This window comes from Athene cunicularia, assembly GCF_003259725.1.
Source record: "Athene cunicularia isolate RWA chromosome 1 unlocalized genomic scaffold, athCun1 chr1_part1, whole genome shotgun sequence".
NCBI lineage: Eukaryota > Metazoa > Chordata > Aves > Strigiformes > Strigidae > Athene > Athene cunicularia.
In genome coordinates, this window is record NW_020799091.1 from 12,610,706 (window position 1) to 12,633,068 (window position 22,363).

Here is a 22,363-nt window from a genome sequence, read left to right on the forward strand (position 1 = left end):
ATTCTAAAATTTACCTATGGGCTGTATAGATGTTCAGATGTCTTAGAACAGAAACCTCTGTCTGTTTAGAAGACAACACCGATTGCAAATTACACACACGTTTCGTTCTAAAATTAAGAGGACAAAATGTGAGAATAGTGCCCTAGGTAACCAGTGTATGCAGTATGGTGGAGGCTCCATCACCATAGATCTGTGGACTCCAGTCTGAAGGCAAATAAAAAAGAATTACATGAAGTTGACTTTCTTGACAAATGACGTCCACAGATACAAGCTGCTTTGGAGACAAATAGAGATGGGCACTGAGAAAAAAATATTTTGGTATGTTATTGCAAAATGGGATTTCCCATATGCTTCATTAGTAGGTATTGTAGCCTTTTTCCTTCAAGCTCTTTTCCATCAAAACTGGTTAGAAATATTTTGGCTCTGGAAGCCATGCACCTGGAAGTGTATCCCAAAATTTGCCCTTCCTACTGGTGACTGATAGGTCTTGTCTGACTCTGTGCTACACTGGCTGAAATCTCCCAGAATAACAGTTCTATGGCCATTATTATGTCAAAGGAAGGGAAATTTCTGTAAGCAAGGATACTTTCTCTATTGTAATGATTGACATTCACTGTCATTTAGTAATGCAAAACCTTAGATAGGAACATAAAACCCTCAAAATGCAAATTCCCTTGAAATGACAAGGCTTATTGATTCAATAGCTTTATACAGAGGTTTTTGAAATAAAAGCTGTAACCTCAGGCTTCAAAAGAGTCACACTAACTGTGTTTAAGTGTGTAAAGTAAAGATCTATACACCAACTAGATGATTTAGAATAAATCATTCTGTTCTGTGCTATTCATACTTAAAAATTTACTTACATGACAGCACTGAATTACATTGCAGCAAAAAAGAACTATTATAAATTCTCCTGGAAAGGTATCTACATTCTAGACATTCTTGTTTGATTTCAAAATCTTCCTTACTTAAAAATTCCTGCTGTATTTCACGTCTATAAAATGGCAACTACTTTTTGAAATGGAAATCAGCAATAAACCCAAAACAATTCAAGACGTGACAAGTCTTTTCTTATAGTTGCCCATGTGTACTCCCCTAAGTGCTTGGCAAACTAATGCTACTTTGAAATGTAATAGATGTTTCTGATTGCCTTAGAAAAGTCCTTTGTGGTGACTTCTAAAATCAATTGTGCTGATTTTTCTCTGCTGTATTTTACATTTTCATTGCTTATTCACTTGATGTACATATGGGGACTAAATTTGTCTGTCATGGTGTTTCAGTACTGGTTCCAACTGTAATCCCATTACATCTGTTATAGTGCCAATGTTGGCAGATTATTTGTTTCCCACATAGATGGCTCTAATGCATTTATACATTTTATTACAATCCTGAGTGCAAATTTACAATACTGTTGCTTGCTGATGTAATTTTCTCTTTAGACTTGTAGTTGCTGTTAATAATAGGAAAACATGCTTTGGTTCTAACTTTATAATTATATCATGTATTTCTTCTTGTTAATTCCTTATAGGAATTCTTTCTGATGTCTTTATGAAACCACTAGACAAAGCAGTCAGGATAATTTCCTTGGGGCTATCATAAATCATTGACTAGTCTACAAAGAGGTGTGTGACTGCCCACTGCTGGATGGGATGATGTTACAGGGCATTTTGTTGGACTACATTATACTAATTGATAAAGCATTTTGACTGTGAGACTTCAGACCTCCATCCTCCTTCAAACACTGTGTAGGATAAAATTGTGAGGTCTGTTTTTAATGTTGAGATCTCTTAGTTGTATGTAAAATATGTAAAGCGGTTATAATCTGCCAGTTTTTTGGTGTAACTCATTTGCCTTCTCATGTGTTAACTATGCTCAGTCACTGGAAATCTATACAATACTTTGTCTGGTTTTCTCAGAGATACTAACCTCTTTATATTGTGTATATATATATATTCAATAATAATGATAATAATAATGATAATAATAATGTTAATAATAATAATAATAATAATAATTGCCATAAATATATACAGCACCTATATGCTACTGATTTATTATTATTATTATTATTTGCCATAAATATATACAGCACCTATATGCTACTGATATTTATAACGCCTTTAAAATGATCCTTCAGTTTTCTGAAAGATATTGGAAAGGTAGAATGATTATATATAGCCTGAGTCTAACTATCTAAGTCTAACTTCTAAATCTGATTGAGGTACATAGGTGCCATTGTCTTTCACTGAGAATAAAGATAATATACCCGAAGGCTACATTCATGAAGCCTAGTCTCCCTAGGCCCCACTATAGTGAATGAAGAAGACAAGAGCATCTGAAAAAGAAATCAGAGTAACATTGGTTGGGCTGTTTCTCTTAGATGCTTTCCAGGGAAATACACTGCACTTACATGAGCTGTAATGATATGTGGAATGCAAGGCTGTCTGGTCTATCCTTAAAACACTAGTACAAGACATAGGAAAAGTATAAAATTAAACACCTATATACACAAACCTTATTGAAGAGAACAGAAGCAATGTCTCAAGTTACTGACTGATGGGCCACTGAAGGAACTTCTCAGGTGTATTCATGGAAAGGCTCAGTCAGAACACTGTAACTGATAAGGAGCAAATCAAGATCATCATGGGTCTCATAGGAAAGAGCAAACCTATGGGATATTTAAGGAGAGTCAGAGATATAGCCGTTAGGAGACGTTTCTGAGAAGAACCAAATGCAGAGAAAGGAAGAGATGAAGGTAGGTCAAGGAGGAACAAATCTGGGAAAACAGAGAGGACAGGAGATAATTCCAGGGATCATGGCTGGTAGATGAGCAGAGAGTAGTGGCTGTTGTCTCTCTGGACTTCAGGAAACCTTTGACACTGTGTCCTTAAGATCCTCCTAGAGAAGCTATTGATGTATGGGCTAGATGATCAGGCAGCGAGGTAGGTTGAAAACTGGCTGAATGGCCAGGCCCAGAGGGTGGTGATCAGCTGTGCAAAGTCTGATTGGAGTCCAGTAACTAGCGGTGTACCCCAGGGATCAATACTTGTTCCAGTCCAATTTTATGTCTTTGATGATCTGTATGATGAGGCAGAGTGTACCCTCAGCAAGTTTGCAGATGACAGAAAACCATGATGAATGTCTGATAATGCCATAGGGTTATGCCAGCATCCAGAAAGAACTCAACATACTGGAGAAATGGGATGACAGAAACCTCAGCAAGGGGAAGCACTTGGTGAGAAACAACCCCAGACACCAGTCAGTGTACATTGGAGATCACCTATCTGGAAAGCAGCTAATATTAATTAAGCAGATAATTAGGTTTCTAACATTAATTAATATTACTCCCACATTGAAAAACTCATTTCTGCCCTATGTTAAATCCCATTACACAAAACGCTGATGCTTTTGATCTTTGACAGCAAAGTATTCTGTATACATGTGTTTATTCTAGGATTAAGATTTAATATCTATCTTCATGTTCTCACTGAACTCTCAAAAGACCTGAGAAATGTAGACTTGCAATTAAGGTACTATTGTCCCGTATGCTGGGGGGCACGCAGCTGGGAAGCAGCCTTGCAGAAAAGGACCTGGGAGTCCTGGTGGATATCAGGTTGAACATGGGCAGCAATGGGCCGTTGCTGAGAAGGGCCAATGGTAACCTGGGCTGCACTAGGCAAAGCATTGCCAGCACGTGGAGGGAGGTGGTCCTTCCCCTCTGCTTAGCACCGGTGAGGCCACAGCTCAAGGACTGTGTCTAGTTCTGGGCTCCCCAGTACAAGAGACATGGACATACTGGAGAGAGTTCTACAAAGTGCCATAAAGGTGATGAAGGGTCTGGGGCATCTCTCCTGTGAGGAGAGGCTGAGAGAGCTGGGACTGTTCAGCCTGGAGAAGGGAAGGCTCAGGGGGATCTTACCAATGTCTATAAACACCTGAAGGGAGGGTGCAAAGAGGACGGAGCCAGGCTTTCTTCAGTGGTGCCCAGTGCCAGGACCAGAGGCAATGGGCGTCAAGTGAAACACAGGAGGTTCCCTCTGAACATCAGGAAACACGTTTTTACTGTGAGGATGACCAAGGACCGGGTCCTCAGTCCCTCCTTGAAGACATCCAAAAGCTGTCTGCACATTGTCCTGGGCAACCAGCTCTAGATGGCTCTGCTGTCGCAGGGGGGTTGGACTTGATGACCTCCAGAGGTCCCTTCCAACCTCAACTCTTCTGTGATTCTGTGATAAAAAGGGCAGCTGGGTACAGATAAACTGCTGGTTAGTACACACATCTTGCCATGCCATGCCCCTGTTTGTCTCATTCTGTATTGCCTTCCCATTAATACCTATTGTGAACTGTTTTCCTAGGTGAGGTTAACAGCTATTCTGTTGGTGTGTAGGTGCTGCCCATAAAGGCACTGACCTGTTTGTGTTGATCCACTGATGTGCGGCATTGACTGCAGAGTTTGCATGTGTCTGTGTGTCTATACTAGGGATAAAAGCCTAGCCTTGCTACTGCACGAGCCTGGTGTCACAGGACCACACCAGCCTGGCTTCAGGGGACTGGGGCAGAGAAATCTTCTCAATCCCAAACCCACTATATACATCAGCACTTTAAGATGAGACTCTGTGTGCTTAAATAATTTTTTGAAAATGGGACTAAATTCTGGACATCTATATTCCTTTAAAAAATCTTATCAAATATTTTAAAGTATTATTTTGAGTTTATAGTCAGTTTTCTGTTCTTTCTTACCTGTAGTAATTAATCAGACTTTGAAAGTTATCTCTCTGCATGCAAACAGAACCATAAATATTGCCTTAATATTTCATCCTGTCATAACTTAAAGTCCTTTTTTTCACCTTTATATGGCATCATTTTGCCAAAGTTAGGTCTTTTCTGACTGTAACTTCTAGAAGTATTTGATGGACGTACTATTTAGGACTGTTTTGCTGAAGTTCTGAGTTAGATAAAATTTGATAAATTGATTTTTTGGCCGAAATCCATAAAATCTATTGCTGAACTTTTAAATTAAAATCATCATGTTTCTGAAGTTTAGTAAACCCTTAGGTAGCTCTGTATTAAACTGCACTTTTTGCTTTATCTGGGTAACAAAACAGTTGTGTTAGGGAATTGTCTCAGTACTCCTATTCTTATTTTTAAATAAATCACACTTTGTTGGAAATCAGACGTACAGCCACTCTTTTCTCCATTATCAAGAACTGTATGAACAGCTGACTTTCCTTTGAATTTGCAAATACTTCGTTGAGGGTACCAGACTCACCACCAGAATAGGCTTATAGTTGGAAATGCACATCAGCAGGCACCAGATCCTGTGGTTAAAAACAGACACTATGAACACCAAGGAGAACATCTAAGAATCACATGAAGAGACTGTGGAATATTAAGGATTTAGTACAACAAAGTTGTTTCCAATTTAGGAAAAATAGCATGGTGATATGTTTGTTTTGTAGATTTACCTTATGCGAATACCTATCCCGGAACAGTGCACTCTAATTTATTTCATAGCAAAGACTGGAAGAATTTTTCATGTTTTCACCTCTATTAGCATATCTCAGAAACAAACAAACAAACAAACAAAAACAAAAACAAAAAACCCACAGGAGACAAGCTTCAGGATGTACCTTTTCATGGAATTGTTGTTTCCATGCAGGAGGACAGTGAAATAATGTCCATCATAACAAAGTGGATTATTTGAATTTGCTTTATTATTTTTGAAAACACTTCAGAAGCAACAAAAAACCTTCCCCACCTTAACAGTCTGGAGACCTATGTGCAACTTTAAATACTCAGAAAGGCTTAAGAAGTGCTTTGCCAGATACTTGTCCAGAGTACAATAGTGAATTTCATTCTGTGTATAAGGATTATTTAACTGCTAGCAATTGCTGTTTACACCAACAATACATCCGTGATTAATTCATAGGATTCCTAAGGGAAGACTAAGCCACATAAATGTCTCAAAGATGCAAGCCAAGGTGGAAAATGCACTGTAAAATATTTAGTGAACACTAAAGCAAACCACAGAGAACTAGGAAAGGGCCCAAGGGAAGGGAAGAATACATTAGCTGCCCCCTCCCCCAAAAAAAGTTTTGAACCAGAAGATAGATATTTTAAGGGGGATGAAAGACTGTCTGCTTCCACTGGACACGTAAACACACGGAATCGTGATATTATGTAAGAATGTCTATCAAAGGGAATAGAAAATCTTACATTATCCTACCATAACCTTTAATTAACTTTGCAATATAAAGAAAACTTTACTTTAGCTGTGAATCATAAATGTCTTTGTGCTAATCAAAACCTTCTCAAATTTCTGTCACAGTAGAATTGATCATTCTCAAAAACTTAATGTTTATTGACAAACTTTTAGTGGATTATTTTAATTATTCACTGTTAGAATTTTTTGCTGTTGTGCTCATTGCAGTGAATGCTAATTTGATCTCTGTTTACTTGCACAGCTTCCAAACTGTGGACATTCCTTTACAATAAAAAAAAAAAAAAATGCACAATAGTTTAAACAAGTCATACACTATACAGCTGTTACCTCCCCAAACTAATATTAATTTGTAGATTACATAAACTTGTCAAGTTCTAGTTTTTCTATCTTACTAATACATGATCTATCAGAAATCTATATTAGTCTTTCATTATTCAGGAAACCCTTAGGGCTTTATTGTTCATGGTACTTCCATACTTTGATGAAAGATGCCACTGATTCTTTCATACAAAGATAAAAAACATATCTACACTTGTTATGATGTATATAAAGTAATAATATGCTCTTAAAAGCTTTTCCATCTGTTTCCCTTAAATAAGTGGCTAGTTTTTCTTTACTTTCAGTTCTTCCCATCCATGTAGGTTTGAAGACAGAGAGGCTGTTTGATTGGTGAAGTGTGCTTATGCCTTGATGAAAGCCCTGCCTGGTGATGTGAGCCTGAAGCTGTAGCCTACTTTCTTTTCAAACGAACACAATTTTCATTTGTATAAATATACTCTAATTAATTTTTTTGTTTTCAGTATTTTGTTACTAAATCTGCATTTTAATAGCAAAGACCTTATCACAACAACTCCACGCAACACAAGCTTGGGGAAGAGTGGCTGGAAAGTTGCCTGGCAGAAAAGAACCTGGGGGTGTTAGTTGACAGCCAGCTAAATATGAGCCAGCAGTGTGCCCCAGGTGGCCAGGAAGGCCAGTAGGATCCTGGTTTGTATGAGCAATAGTGTGATGAGCAGACTAAGGCTGATCTCTACCCCTGTACTCGGCACTGGTGAGGCCGCACCTCTAATACTGTGTTCAGCTTTGGGCCCCTCACTACAGGGAAGACATTGAGGTGCTGAAGAGTGTCCAGAGAAGGGCAACAAAGCCGGTGAAGGGTCCAGAGCACAAGTCTTATGAGGAGTGTCTGAGGGAGCTGGGGTTGTTTAGCCTGGAGAAAAGGAGGCTGAGGGGAGACCTCATTGCCCTCTACAGCTCCCTGAAAGGAGGTTGTAGCCAGGTGGGTGTCAGTCTCTTTTCCCAAGTAACAAGTGATAGGACAAGAGAGAATGGCCACAAGTTGTGCCAGGGGAAGTTAGATTGGATATTAAGAAGAATTTCTTCACCAAAAGGGTTGTAAAGCATTGGGACAGGCTGCCCAGGGAATTGGTTGAGTCACCACCCCTGAAGGTATTTAAAAGATGTGTAGATGTGGTGTTTAGGGACATGGTTTAGTGGTGGACTTGTCAGTTAACACTGCCAATGATTGAACAATGGTTAATGGTTGGACTTGATGATCTTAGTCTTTTCCAACCTAAATGATTTTATGATTCTAAGATCATAGTCAAAATTGTGCTTCTAATTAAAACATGTAAACCACAGGAGTTGGTCAGACTTGAACTCACCTCCCGCACAGCCTGCCAGGCCTCCTCATGGGTGGCCTGAATCCCACCACCCCAGCCCCAAGCCTCCCATGCCATGTTCCTGTATCAGCCCTGTCTCTGCCCTGACTTTCTGGCTCTTAAAATAGCCCCGTGCTGTCCTACAGCAACTAAACTATTGCACGGCAGGTCCCTGCTGGTGTGAGGTCTCTGCAGGGTGTGAGGCACACCTTGCTGGGAAGGGAGGTTGCTCTCAGGGCCATGAGGGTCCTGCTGAGATTGAATGAACCTACTCGGTCTCTCCAGGACTTCTCCCCACCCTGCCTATGGCCCAGAGCCCCATTTCAGCCCAGTGACACCATAGGACACCAGTCGAGTCAGCACTGCTGCTGCTGGGGTATGATCCATGGTTGCAGGGGTCCTGTTTTACTGATGGGTAAAAGTGCAAGAAAAGACACATAGTCTTTGCTTGCAAGTTTACTATGTAAAACAGAGCAAAGAAGTCATCTGATAAGTGCACAAGAAAATACGAAGCAATAACTCTCATACCAAGTATCCATCTGGCCTGAATGCACGGCCATCACCAAAAAAAAAAAAAAGCAAGATTTCAGGTGTAGTTTGGGGGGAATGTAATAAGTTAGCAATAAAGATGTCTATGTGAAGCTAATTCCTTGTTTGAAGGACATAGGAGAAAGCACAAATGTCACTTTTGAAAGCAACATCTGGTAGTTTTAAGGCAGTACCAAAGCTTCTGTTCGAGCAGCAGCAGACAAGCAGGTATTTTCAAGTTAGTTGAGGATGTGTTTCAAATCCTGCCTGAAAAGTGAACAACATCCTATATTATACTTTTCTGATGAAGTAGCTAAAATAATATGGTTTTTACAAATGTAAATGTGTTTCCATTGCCAAGAAAATCAGCAGGTATTTTTCTTTACACACTGGTTATTAATATTTTGACTGCTTCAGTTTTCATGATGGTATTAATAATTTAATCAAGCATTTTATATTAACAATGTCAATTACAAATTTCTCCTTTGCTGTGGATTGATCTGTTCTTGTCCACCTAACATTGATATGCATATCATTGTAGGAAGGAAGGGTTATAAATAAGGATTTCTATCCATCTAATTACTTTAATTGATTTGCGCTGAAATAGTTGACCTTTGGTATTTGGTTCTCCCTTCACATTCAGAATTGACAGCTCACTCTGGTGATCATCAGCCACAGGGAAAATAAGTTAAGATTTCAGTAAAAAGCATGCAGTATAGGCTAATCTATGGATCTTGCATTAGTAACGCTCCATACTTTCCTGGTAGAGAATACATGTCACATTTGAGCCGAAAAATATTGCATGAAAAGTACCTGAAGAGGTAAGACAATGAAGTATATCTAAAAACTGACAAATAAAAATCACTTAGGTGTCTTAAGGCACTTCATATATGCCTACAAATTGCCCCTAGTAAGTAGCACTACTACTTCAGGCCAAAGATCACAAGATATGTAGAAGCAAATTTCTACATTCTCTTTCTTGTGTGGCATGGGAGTAATGATGCCCTCAGCTACATACACTCTCTGCTCTAAGTGTTATCTTTTCAGACAAAGCTGACCTAAACCTCCTTTTAATTCGACAAACTGGTAGAAAAATTCCACACATTGGTAAAGTATCAGACACATCTGTGGTCTTAAAGAGTACACAAAACAGAAGTAGTAAATACTGAGCTAGATGAAATATGCGAAAGTATTGTCAGTAGTATTTGGAATTAAATATTCCATCAATATGTTCATAAGAACTTCAAAGTTTCCATCAATAAGTTCATAAGTTTTCAAAGAAGAGTTTTATATTTTTTACAACTGAAAAGCACTTTTCATTGCATGACTTCAGTGAATGTGAAAAAGGCACAAAGCATTCACTGAACAAAATCACTGTGTTTGAAGCCTATGACATGGTAGAAACATACTCTAACTACTTGTAATCTGTATATTATATTAGCACGTTTTGAAAGAGAATATATTAAGTGTTTTGATAGAAAAAACACAACAATAATCTCAAAACACGTTTCTCAATTTAAAATTACTTGGGATGAATGTTCTTCCATAATTAGAATATATTATTACTTTTATTATTTTTGTAACTGCAGTTGTAAACATTCTGTAGCTGAAAGTGTTCTGTTTTAAAATATATTTTTCTTGATCTGGTGGATGTTATATGTTGGATGCAAAATGGGAATAATTGGGCATATATTGAGTCATTTATTTGCTGCATTATGAATATGAAGTGGAAGTAAGATGGAAAATAGATTGTTTTTTCAGTAGAAAGGGAAACAATGACTAACTCTACAAAATCATCTTTATATTATTCAAAATAATTTCACGTAAAAATTCATTATATTTAAATTAGCTTTAACAGTACAATATTCCAAAGATACTGATTCATTTACTCATAGCCTCTGGAAATATTCTTTACTATCTTTCAGTCAATGCTTTAAGTCTTCAAAGCACTTTCCCTTTGTTACTTTAAAGAAAACAAAAATATATCCCTATATTTTTTTTTTTCCATTTTTGCCCATAGTATTCTGTGTTGTCATATTTGCTGCCTTGTATGACCAAATTTCCAAGAGAAAAACAAATTCTATAAAGTGAGATGCTATCTGAGATTTTTAAATTGAATGTTTATGTATCTTCTTCAAACACTGGACTACTGAAAAGCTCAACAGAACAATTTTTTGATTGATGGTTTACTTACTTTGGCCAAAGTCCTGGCAAAAATAATTTTTTGCCCCAAGGAAAGACTGTCTTAAATAGATGAATTTTCTTGCTTTTCCGTCCTATCAAATCTGTGGTGAAAAAGGCTGATGAAGACCACCAGCATATTTTCCTTGACAACTTCCAGCTTGTAAATCATCCTCTAGTGCTGCTTTTGAAAACAATTCAAACCTCTTGATCTTCACTCCTTCTGAGAACAATTGGATATTTTGAGCAGAAAAGACAGAAACTAAGCATGACTAATATTTGATGTGAGGACTTAGACAATTGACATCTCAAAAAGTTGAAATGTTGACATCTCTGATACACTCACCTTACTCTCCTTGTAAAGTCTGTGGCAAAAAGTAGCCATTTACTGTGTATGTTCATCACATCACATGCCATGTTCCTCTTCCTCCTCATTACCCGTAGAGTCAACCCAGCGTCCCTAGCTCAAATGTAGACATCTGGATCCCAGATGTTTAAAATAAAATTCCAGGTGAAGGTTTCAGTCTTTTGGTTTGATTTGGTTTGTTTTTGATGATCATCTGCTTATGCTGCATTGACTGGTTTTTTGAGTAATAATTGGCATATGATAGCATCTCTAAAATGAAATCTCTGACAGCCACACACAGTGAGAAATGTGGAAAAGTGGATCAGATACATTAACCAATTCTTGAAAAAATCTGCTGACTTCCACTCTTTTATTCATTTTGTTCTGTTGGGGTTTTTTGTTACAGTTTATCTCATTTCATCAAGCAAACATAATTTATTGACATTTTGATGTGTTAGTAGCAATCGTAGTTCTCATAAAGCCATGCCCTATATGGACACCTTATCAACACAGTTTCCTACTGTTCTTGCATCTCTCTCTCAGGTTATTGCAAAGCTATATGTCATCGAGCAGTCTAAAATGAAACTGATGTGTATGCACAAGACAGAAAATATAGTTCTGTTTAAGAAATAGAGGAGGAAGAGTGATATAATCCAGTTTACAGAATGAAGGCACATATTTTCGTAAGCGTAGAAGAATGAACACTTCTACTGAAACAATGTAATTAAAAGTTACAATGAAAAAAGTGGGTTAGCGTTCTTAGTGACATTTGATTAAACATGCTAGCTAGCAAAAATATACAAATGAAGGTCACATTTGCAAGTATTATAAGATAGACTACATTTTAATTAGATAGTTGAGAAATGTCAATGAGTTAGTAACTAAAAAAAAAAAAAAAAAAAAAAAAAAAGAATGAAGGAAAGCAAAACATCACTCCAGGAGTCAGAATCCTTTACTCTCCATAGATTTCAAACACTATAAAGACAGTTTTCAAAGAAGTTTTGGGGATGGATTCAGTGAATTTGACTTGATTTGACTTGTCGTCTTTTTCCGTTTTAAGAAAGAGTGTATTTTGGTCAAATCACATAGCACCATTGTTTGAGCTATGTTAACATATGTTGTGCCTTTTGAAACAAATCTGTCAGGTAAAATATAATAGGACAGTATTTGTGGTTTATATTTGTACCATGGACTGTACCTAAGGAACATGTATAAATGTATGCCATCCTGTGGGAAAAGATCCCCTTTCTCTCAAAGTCTGCTTAGTTCACCCACAGCACATGTGATAGGAAGCTGAATTTCACCTGACATAGCTGTTACAGATTATAGGAGAAAACTTCTTTTGAATGATCTTGAAATTAGTATTTTTGCTTTTCCTAACTGAAAAAACCTCAATAATCAGTAGAAGACTGTTTCACTATTACTTGTGGTGCTGTTTTACCTTGTTGTGTTGGAACTGACCAAAGAAAGACTGAAGAGCGCATGTGTTAGGAATAATAAAAGATGCATGAATAATTTAATGAGTTGACACAGATTCATTAAAAAGTTACCAAAACTGATTCATATCATAGTTTGTTGTTGGAAATCACATTTAAGAAAATGTGCACTTGGAATAAAAAAATCTAGGCTATCTTAAAATTGCCACACTGTTGTTAAAGTTACTATAAATCTGTTACTTCTAGTGCATAGAACTATGAAGGCCAATCCAAGTCACTGATTTTATTGTGTCTGATTTCTAGTTGCTTAATATCTTTACCTTTTGGGCCTATATATTCCTTAGTTGTGTCCACTTGCATCTGAAAAACCTTTGGATATTTCATCGCAAATATTTCTAAGAATGAGGTTAGGAAATATATAATTTCATTGTAAAGACCAAGTGCAACAGAGTTTTGAGAGCTACCCATATGTCTCTGATGGAATTTCTCAAGGATTGTAAAGGTATATTGGTAAAGCTAAAAAACACATTAGACAGTAACATCTACTCTCCAGCACTTTAACTGTGTACTTACATAATTGAAAATAAATTTATTCTCCCAGGTCTCAGAAATCTAATCCAAACCAAATTAAAGGAATAATTTTCTTGTAAATAATACTCCAATAAAAATCTATTTTAGTTAAGCCACTGCAACCAGGCAGTTCAGAGTCTAAATCTCTGGAGGCAAATGTTCAGATTAGGAAGTAGGTTTTGTTTTCAGGTAAGAGTGATTTCTGCTTTAGTTGTAAATAATGATCACAGTCTACAGGCTTTCAGTAAACAAAACAAGAAATATTTGCTCATGTATAATTTATTAACCATTTCCAGTTATGTCTTACAAGAAAAACTTTACTCAGATACAGCATCCCCATAAGCATGAGAGAACAACCAGAGTCAAGGTGAAATCTCACATTGATCACTAATCCCAGCCAAACAAAACTGTTATACCATGAAAGGTCAGAAACCAGATTGCATAATACTGACATTACTGCAGGACCTTTTCACCATGTAGGGTGACTTTTGTATCTTTCCTTCCCTTTCTTCCCAAGGTATTTTACATTCATGCCATCTGAGATCATGCTGATTCTTTTGCTCTTTCAAACCCTGGATTTACTACTGAGAACAAGTGTCCCCATTAAACTAGATAACAAAGAATTCTATTTTTTTTTTTTTTTTTCAAATGGGAAAAGAATTACATCTTGACGTGATGAGGCAGCACAGAACAAGTTCATTGCACATACTATTTGAGCAAAAAGAAGTTGTCAAAAATATTATAGGTTGTTGAATCCTTTTTAATGGAGTTGCTTATTGCATTATGTATGCAAAGAAACGAGAGTCATAGCCTAAAAATGTGAAATATTACATTAGCAAAACGTGCAGTTTGATTCAAACTGCTGAAGACAGGAAGGCTGCATACCACTGGAGATTTCAGTATGGCTTCTATTTACTTTTGTCTAGCAACATGATAAACTGGCAAAACTTTGGCAGCCTGGAGCAAGTCTCACTATTGTACTTTCTTCTTCTTCCAGTCCCACTTACTATTCAGCCTGTCACACGTGTCTGGCTTATGCACCTCCACAGACCTCCTTCCCCTCCAGATTCCTCTGGCTGGAAACTTGTTCCAGGCACTCACCTAATGACATAAAGTCTAATCCCAACCTAATTAGGTCAGGAGTATTGGTTAGCTCAAGCTTACTAGAAACTGTAGAAGGGCTTGTCTCAGAAGATGGCACTCCCCATTAAAAAGAGTAAAAAGTATGTCATAGTAAAATTTTGAAAGGATTAGTGGTTATTTTGCTGTTCCTTGTGTGTATAACCTGCAATTTGGCCTGGTGGTAAATGAGTTAAGTGTAATGGAGGATACAGTTTTTGATTGTTTGTTTATAACTTTATATATGCATATTACTATTTATTTCTTTTGTGTTCATGGGCAGCAGGGAGGAAGGTTGCTTATTTGTCTTGTTTGCTGGGTGAAGGATCTGGCAGAACCTCATAGAAGGATGTTCCTCTCCTATGAGCAAGATCATCTGAGAGACTTTTATAGGAGCAGGAGGACATGGCAGAAAATGAGAGGAACAGCAAGGAAGTGAGTTAAGTGCGAGACTTGCTAGAGGAGCAGGGCCTGGCCGCATATTGTTCTCAGTGTGTCACTGAACGGAAAAATTTAATATTGAAAACAAAAGGAAGAATTATAACAATAATAAGTTGATGCAGAAACATGAAGAGTTGTGTGCTTGTTCCACCCACTTTCAATGCTGACAGTGCAGGGGAATAGGAACATAGATGCTATATCGAAAGGTCTATCTAAGAATCAGGATTATTAGTATTAGTATTTAATGTCTGATTGCTAATCTCCATTTCTTTGCAAAAGAAGCAATACACAGCTCAGACTTTCTAGCCTGTGCAGGAAGACTTTCTGTCTACCCATCAAGGAACACTGTTTCATAATTTTCACAATGAAATGACACAAGAATAATTATTTGAATCTTTTCAGGCTAGAATAACTGATATACTCATGAACATCATCTAAGAAACTATCTTCTGTTATCAATAAATGGACTGCATGGTTTTAAAGGTCTTCAGATATTAGTTTGATTACCGATATATGTATGACATACAGTACATTTAACAGCCTAATAATAATATATTTCAGTCACACCAAGTATTTATCATTTGCTGAAAAAGTACTGACATAAAGTTTTCCCAAATGCATGTCACTTGCCATAGGGCAAATAGCATAGAGCTAAAATATAATTCTGAAAATAGAAAAGTGCCTGTATCTGCAGAAAATCCTCAAGGAACAGTACATTCATTGTATATATGATTGCAATCATGTTTCTTTTGTAAATCTTATTAAGGTTTATTATGCTGTGCTGTAAAGTTTGGACCAAGGGCACGTCTGCATTTTTTTATTATAAAATGAAATTCCTTCTAATGTGTTTTTATTCTACGTGCGCACACTGGAGGAATGTCTTCCCAACAGCAATCACCACTGTTTCCACCTTTTTTTTTTTTTTTTTAAAAAAAAAAAAAAAAAAAAAAAAAAAAAAAAAAAAAAAAAAAAAAAAAAAAAAAAAAAAAAAAAAAAAGGAAAGGGCTGTAGAAATGGATCCTGTAAAACAATACATATCACTGTTAGAATTATATAGTCATTTACTTATGTATAAAAATATACACTGGAATAGGTGTTTGTGACATCACATTTTTTTAATTCAGCATTTTCTTTCTGCTTCCTTCTCCATCTCATGTAGGTTACAGATCATTTCTTCACTTTGGGTTAGAAGAAGGATATGTGTGTATTTAAAAGACAGATATGGTGTCTTTTCAAAAGTCCTTTGCATGGTGCCTTGCGTCCTTGTTACCAGGTAAAATCTGTCCAAGTCCCAACACCATGTGAGGAAAACAGGACTGTGTCCCAATCTGTCCATTTCCAGATTTTCTGCAACATTTCCATGGAGGGTATCAGCAACCCTGAGGATATGAGATAATATGAGCTGTGAGGATCTGAGGATCCACAGTGCCCAAGAAATTAGTTCTTCTGTCACCAGAACTGCTATGTGCACCACCAAACATTTCCATCCTCTGATGTAGACTGTGTTACAGCGACTTATCCCTTTCCTCTATCCATATACCCCAGGGAAGTTCTTCCTTCTCTGCTCACAAGGAAGACGCACATTTTGCATTAAGCAGTTAATGTGATAAGTTTAACCATGGACATTTCTACTGGAGCTCATTTATCTGAAATAATTTATATCTGTAAGGCCAAAAATATTTTTATTCATAAGAAAAATTAGCATTTGGTGAGACCAAAATAAATCAAAAATATAAAAATTTCTTCAATAAACCTCTATGACTGAGATTTTGACCTCAGGGGAATCAGAACGAAAATAAAATGGGGACATATTTTAACATAAATTTTTAGGGTTTTTTTTTTCAATATTCCCCTTGACTTTGAAAGATTTTACTTTGCTTTCCCCCTATGAAATACTTTTACTTTAAAGAACTAAAATATATCAATATTGAAAAAATATTGAAGGTATATATTGAAAGATAATCAAAGATATTTTTGTGAAATCATGTTTCTATTCCAATGATAATGTTTCAAGAGGTCCCATAAGATATATTTTCATACTAAATTTTAATTTATCATGATGGTGTTCTATTTTCCCTCCCTTTGTGGGCCAGGAAAAATGATATTATATATACAATATACAAAATAGCATGATGCACATTATGGAATCACAGAATCATTGAGGTTGTAAAAGACCCTTGGGATCATCCAGTCCAACCATCAGCCCTACTCTACAAAGTCCCCCCCTACACCATATCCCCCAACATCTCATCTAAATGACCCTTAAACACACGCAGGGATGGTGACCTCACCACCTCCCTGGGCAGCCTATTCCACTGTCTGACCACTCTTTCTGTGAACATTTTTTTTTTCCTAATTCCAGTCTGAACCTCCCCTGTTGGAGTTTAAGGCCGTTCCCTCTTTCTTCTGTCACTAATCTGTGAGAAGAGACCAGCACTAACCTCTCTACAATGTCCTTTCAGGTAGTTGTAGAGGGTGATGAGGTCTCCCCTTAGCCTTAGAATATACTCAATAGATCATTTGTGAGACCAAGTTGAAAAAACAAATTACAGCAGGGTTCCCCTTATTTGTGACCTTTCCATCTGATTGCCAAAACTTGTATTTAAATCCAAATTTTAAATGAGATATGGCATAAACAAATAATCTGTATATTTAGAGTTTGCATAGATGAAAACAGTAATTTTAAAATACTGGCCGTCTGCTTTATCTGAATTCTAGCTTCTTCTAAAAGGTAGAAGAGGTGCATTTTTGGCAACTGATCAGGGAGAATAAATATTGTACTGAAATGACATTTTTCAAAACCTGACAGAAATTAAGCTTTCTCTGTCACAATCTTCATAAAGCAAAATGCATATTTCTCTAATTTTTAATCATGTGTATTGTAAAGTAGTCCAAATTATATTTATGTTTAGAATATTTTTTCCAAAAGCCCTCCAGCAAGGCCATGACCTAGTATTTTGAAGATATTTTAATTCAGTTGAGCGTGCTGCTCTTCAAAGCTTTTGAACACTCCTAGTTTTAAATTGTTCATGTTACGGCAATATGAAGAATGTCCAATTTATAATTATTTATCATCAGTGGAGATAACAGAACAATGGTCTGTGTTCTGCCAGTCACTTCCACCGTCTCCAAAAAATCATTTCCTTCACAGGCACTTCATATGTGGTCTGAGTACCTTTGTTCAACTGTATGAAAGTATTTTTAGATGTTCTCACCTCCTTAAGACTTGCATGTTAAGGACTATTAATTTCAATAGTTGTGTCTGCTTTGTTCCTGCAGCTCCTGAGTGCTATTTTTAATCTATTATAATAATTTATTTATTTCTCTTACATTTGGCATTATAGATGTACCAAAAATTTGGGCACTATTTTATATTTGTAGACATGCACATTTTTAATACAGGGAGAAAAGGAAAAAAAAAAAAAAAAAAAAAAAAAAAGGAAGTTACAGAGGCGGTGGCTTTGGCACAGACATGTTTTTGGGAGAGATATTTGTGCATATATGGGCTCTTGGGCTTTTTAGCTAAAGCATTTGACTTGCAGAGTAGTGTTGAAATGAGCAGCATATTCAGCTTCCGACAGTGTTTCTGCGCTGCGTATACAAGGTAATGTAAGGCTGTGAAGGAAAGATGGCGGCTTGGCACACACTTTTCTACTAGTGACCTAGGGTCATAGAAATAGAAATAAAAATATTGAAAACTCATGTTGCCATAAGTAAGAAATGTAATACCACCTGGCTTTTATACTCTGTTGAAACTTTCTGTGAAGGGGAACATTCTGTTTTAGAGCTCTATGCTGCTATCCAGATAAAACCCTTCTACTTCTCTACTAATAACTTTTTTTTTTTTTTTAAAGTGATAGATTTTATCTTTATTCAGTGTCCACTTACATTTTTTTCAGAATATTCAGAAGCTGTTCCTGGTCTCCCCACTTCATATGCTGCTATCCTAAGAATCAAATCTGGTAGTTCATCTTTAACCTCATTTAATTCAAAGAACAGACCACGATTAAGCAGTCCTTCATTAGGAAGTGTATCTTCACCGGGCTGGAGAGGAGCTGCACAACATTACCACTCCCCAACAAACCTCTACCATTTTTCAGAGGCCTTCAAACATGATGGTAAGTTTAATTTTCCTCTATGAATCTTTGAAACTTTTTTCAAAAGCGGTACTTTTTTTTATCAGCTTACTTCAGTATTTATCAAATAAAATTTTGAATTTTATTAAATATCACAAAGTAGGAACGGACCTCTTTACCTTTAGATTCTTCAAATTAGCCTTAAAGTCACTAGTTAAAACATTCTTTCTTAAAGACTCCTATGCAGAATAGTTTTTATACAGTTTTTGCTACATGAAAACAGTAAACTAGTGATTGGAAATTCCATTATAACACAATTTAATCTAGTAGTAAAATGGCAGTCCCTCTTTTATATATATTTTTTATCTTTGGAGTTTTTCTAATTTAATCATGAATGGTAGTAAACATAAGTAGTAAATATTATAAAACTACTTTTTCTCTACATTACCTACTCTGTGTATTCAACTCTGTTGTGCATGCACACGTGTATATGCATGGGTCGACATACCGTTGTGATATGGTGTCACTTACCTTTAAATGCAATAATTCACAATAATATTTTCTTATATTTGGTTACATTTAAAAATCACATTTATGATACCATTTCTTTAGTGATAATATTTATCTGTATTACATTCAGAAAAAAAGGTAGAAAAAAACAGAAAGGAGGAAGGAAGGAAGGAAGGAAGGAAGCAAGGAAGGAAGGAAGGAAGGAAGGAAGGAAGGAAGGAAGGAAGGAAGGAAGGGAGGGGAAGGACTGAGGGAGAGATTAGATGATATTTAAACATAATAGTCTAAGGAAGTAACAGAGGAAATAATTGTGAGTGATACCTCACAGTTCAACATTCATGCAATATGATGACTGTGATTACATGATTACTGATCCTTTCAGTAAAGTCCTTTTTATGTTTTTTCCCCTGGAATGTACCTTGCATGTATTGTAAAGCTAATGGCATATGCATGCATTTTTGTGATCAGAAATGGCATATATTCAAGTATAAATATGTTCCCTCAGTTAAGGTAGGTCTAGAAAACCAACAATTTGAATCATGCAATCTGATGTGTTTGATAACAGTTCTGGAACTGGGGCAGGTTTCTACATTTGTCCTTGCCCTGCAATATTCTTTGTAAGCAGTGACCAGACTAAACTCAGTTATTGCCCATGCACCAGACACTGATAACTCCTCCTACCAACCTGATAGGTGCAATTGAAATTCAAAGTTCAGGATTAGAACTAGAGTGTATTATCATGGTCTTCAACAGCATGAACGTCTAGAAGCTGAAGGAGAAAGAATTGGTAGCCACAAGGCAAAAGAATGGGGAATTTATTAACAACTCACAATTAAAAGTAATTAATACAAGACAGAATTATAAGGATCTTTTCCCTAGTTGACCCTGATTTTTCTATCATGTTTTCTTGTGGAAAAAAATCTCTGACAAAAAGGCAGCTCCCTGAGTTTAAATTCCATGTGAAGTTTGATTGTTATGCTTAAATCCTTTGAGAGAGCTCAGAAAATGTTATGCCTCTAAGAAAATGGGATATGGGATGGGGATCTTCAGAGTAAAAATTCCACCACCTAAATCCTTGACACTTCCAGGAGGTATGCTGAGATCATATCTGTATAGGTCAGCAATCACAAGTCTTCTCAAAATAAAGAGGCCACACTCAACTCTGCAGTTGAGCTGCTTCTATTCTACATCAGGACTCTGTAGTGGGAGATCAGGTAGGATAATCTACATTATCCAAGAGAGCAAGAATATGTCTGCTAGGGCAGCTGGATACAACTTATTTTCTAAATCTTTCTCAGTTCTGTTAATAATGTTATGTTTGAGATTATATCTTTGATATTTAGAAATCAGAAATAAGTTTACTATCTCAATCATCTGTCTTTCCATTTACTTAAATTAGTAAATGTCTTGATTTTGATTTGGTCTCAAGGCTTTTTTTTGGTTTGTTTTTAGACCTCTTGAGAAGGAAAAGTATTCTAGTTATCTTCTTACAACTGGTATGTGATAAATTATAGAGTTAAGTGGTCCTGTTTTTTCGCCAGGGCCTCCTAAATGAGGAAATGCTGCAACACCCTGTGCTCATGTCTGGTCATAAGTGACCACTGCTATAAGTGAGAGGACATTAATAAAAGGAGTGAAACATATTTTATGTTGTTAAGATTGAGAACTTGCATAATTCAAACATCTAATATATGGCATATATTCAGGACACAGGTTTGCAATGAGAAAAAAAACAAAATACTTTTGATTACTTGCCTAAGTAGACAAGTTCTCAAGTGACTTCTCAACTGATTTCCCAGCAGACATGCTCAGAGTCCTGACGTGGCTTCTAATAAAGGTCCTTTAATACTGACTTTATGCCATTTAATTTCTACTCTCAATTCAGCATGTGTTTCCTGATATCTCAAATTAAAAGAACTATACTGTAACTCACTGTTGTATTTAAACTATATTGAATTACTTAGCGTAAACATGCAGTTAAAGCAATATGGTCCTTTAAGATATGTATCAATGTGTAAAGTCCTGACTAAAACCTGTGCTTAGAAAGTGTTAATTATTCATTAAATACTCTTGAAGAATCATAAAACTGCAAGCTCTTATACTTTCTTATCAGTCCTAAAACTTTTGGAAACACTACAATAAAGATAATTGACCTTAACCTTGAATAAAAACTCTTTTTCATCTTTCCGTCTTTAGTTTTATATGTTTTAGAATAAATAACAGGTTCCTGTTCACAACTAAAAGTGTTTGAATTAGTGAACCTCAGGATGTGCAAGATCTGCATCTAATTTTTATTGAATGGGAATTCCTGATTCCTCACCTTCTGCTAGATTCAGCATTTACCAGTCCAAATTAAAGACACCAAATACTAAAAGTTTTTTCATTGCTAAAAAATATTGGTCAATATTGATTAATGTGGCATGCTATTTAGATAGCATACACTGAGTTTAGAACGGATATGTTTATTTCAGGCCACAGAACAGAGAAAGCATTTTCAAGCAACAGCCAAAAATTATCTTATCTTGCCTAATAAACAAGTAAATATATGTGCTTCAGAAAAGATAAATCTGAAAAACTGAGAAAATAATTTTATCTCCTTTGCAATGTAAACTCAGTCATGCATGTACCATACACTATTCAAGCATGCAGCATACTAAAATCAACGTACATACCTTGGGGCATGTATATCTGCCTGAACCTACCTGACAAAAGGAAAGTATCTTCAAGATTTCTTGACTTTTAAGTTAAATGAAACACAGTTTTTAGATTGAATGGATTTTATAAGTGCTTGTCTTATAAATATGCATACATATATATGTGTGTGTCTGCTTCTATAGATGCAAACTAATTACCGTAAGTTGCAGGCACCTTTGCTAATGTTTAAATCTGTTACACACAGATTTAATTACTGGAACTTATTTTGCTATGATGAATTAGTAGGCTTTTTCTTTTTCATTATATTGAAGGAAATTTTATATTTTGACAGATTATAGGGATATTAAAATGTATAGTAATTTTTTATTTCCAGGTGTTAAGTGAAAGTTTATATTATAGAACCTAGTTGTAAGATCTATAATAGCACTCAAGTTAATACACTTTTCAGTGTTTAAGCTGGAAAAAAAAAAAAAAAAAAAAAAAAAAAAAAAAAAAAAACATGTTTTCTTTGAAAGAACGGTGATTATTTATACATATTTTCTGAACATACTGAACAGGTTAAACTGTTTGTTTCCATGGTAACAAAGGTTAATCAGAAGACCCTTGAGAGTCATCAC

The 22,363-nt window shown here is 36.1% G+C and overlaps 1 protein-coding gene across 10 annotated transcripts in view; it reads left to right on the forward strand.

Annotated features, from left to right (window-relative positions):
- Positions 1–22,363, forward strand: part of CNTN5 (contactin 5) — a 673,480-nt gene that overhangs the window by 389,632 nt on the left and 261,485 nt on the right. For all 10 annotated transcript variants that reach the window (XM_026847687.1, XM_026847705.1, XM_026847677.1 and 7 more), the window contains one exon: positions 18,405–18,623. In XM_026847687.1, the coding sequence (XP_026703488.1) occupies positions 18,405–18,623 (219 nt within the window). The remainder of the gene's footprint in view (positions 1–18,404; positions 18,624–22,363) is intronic.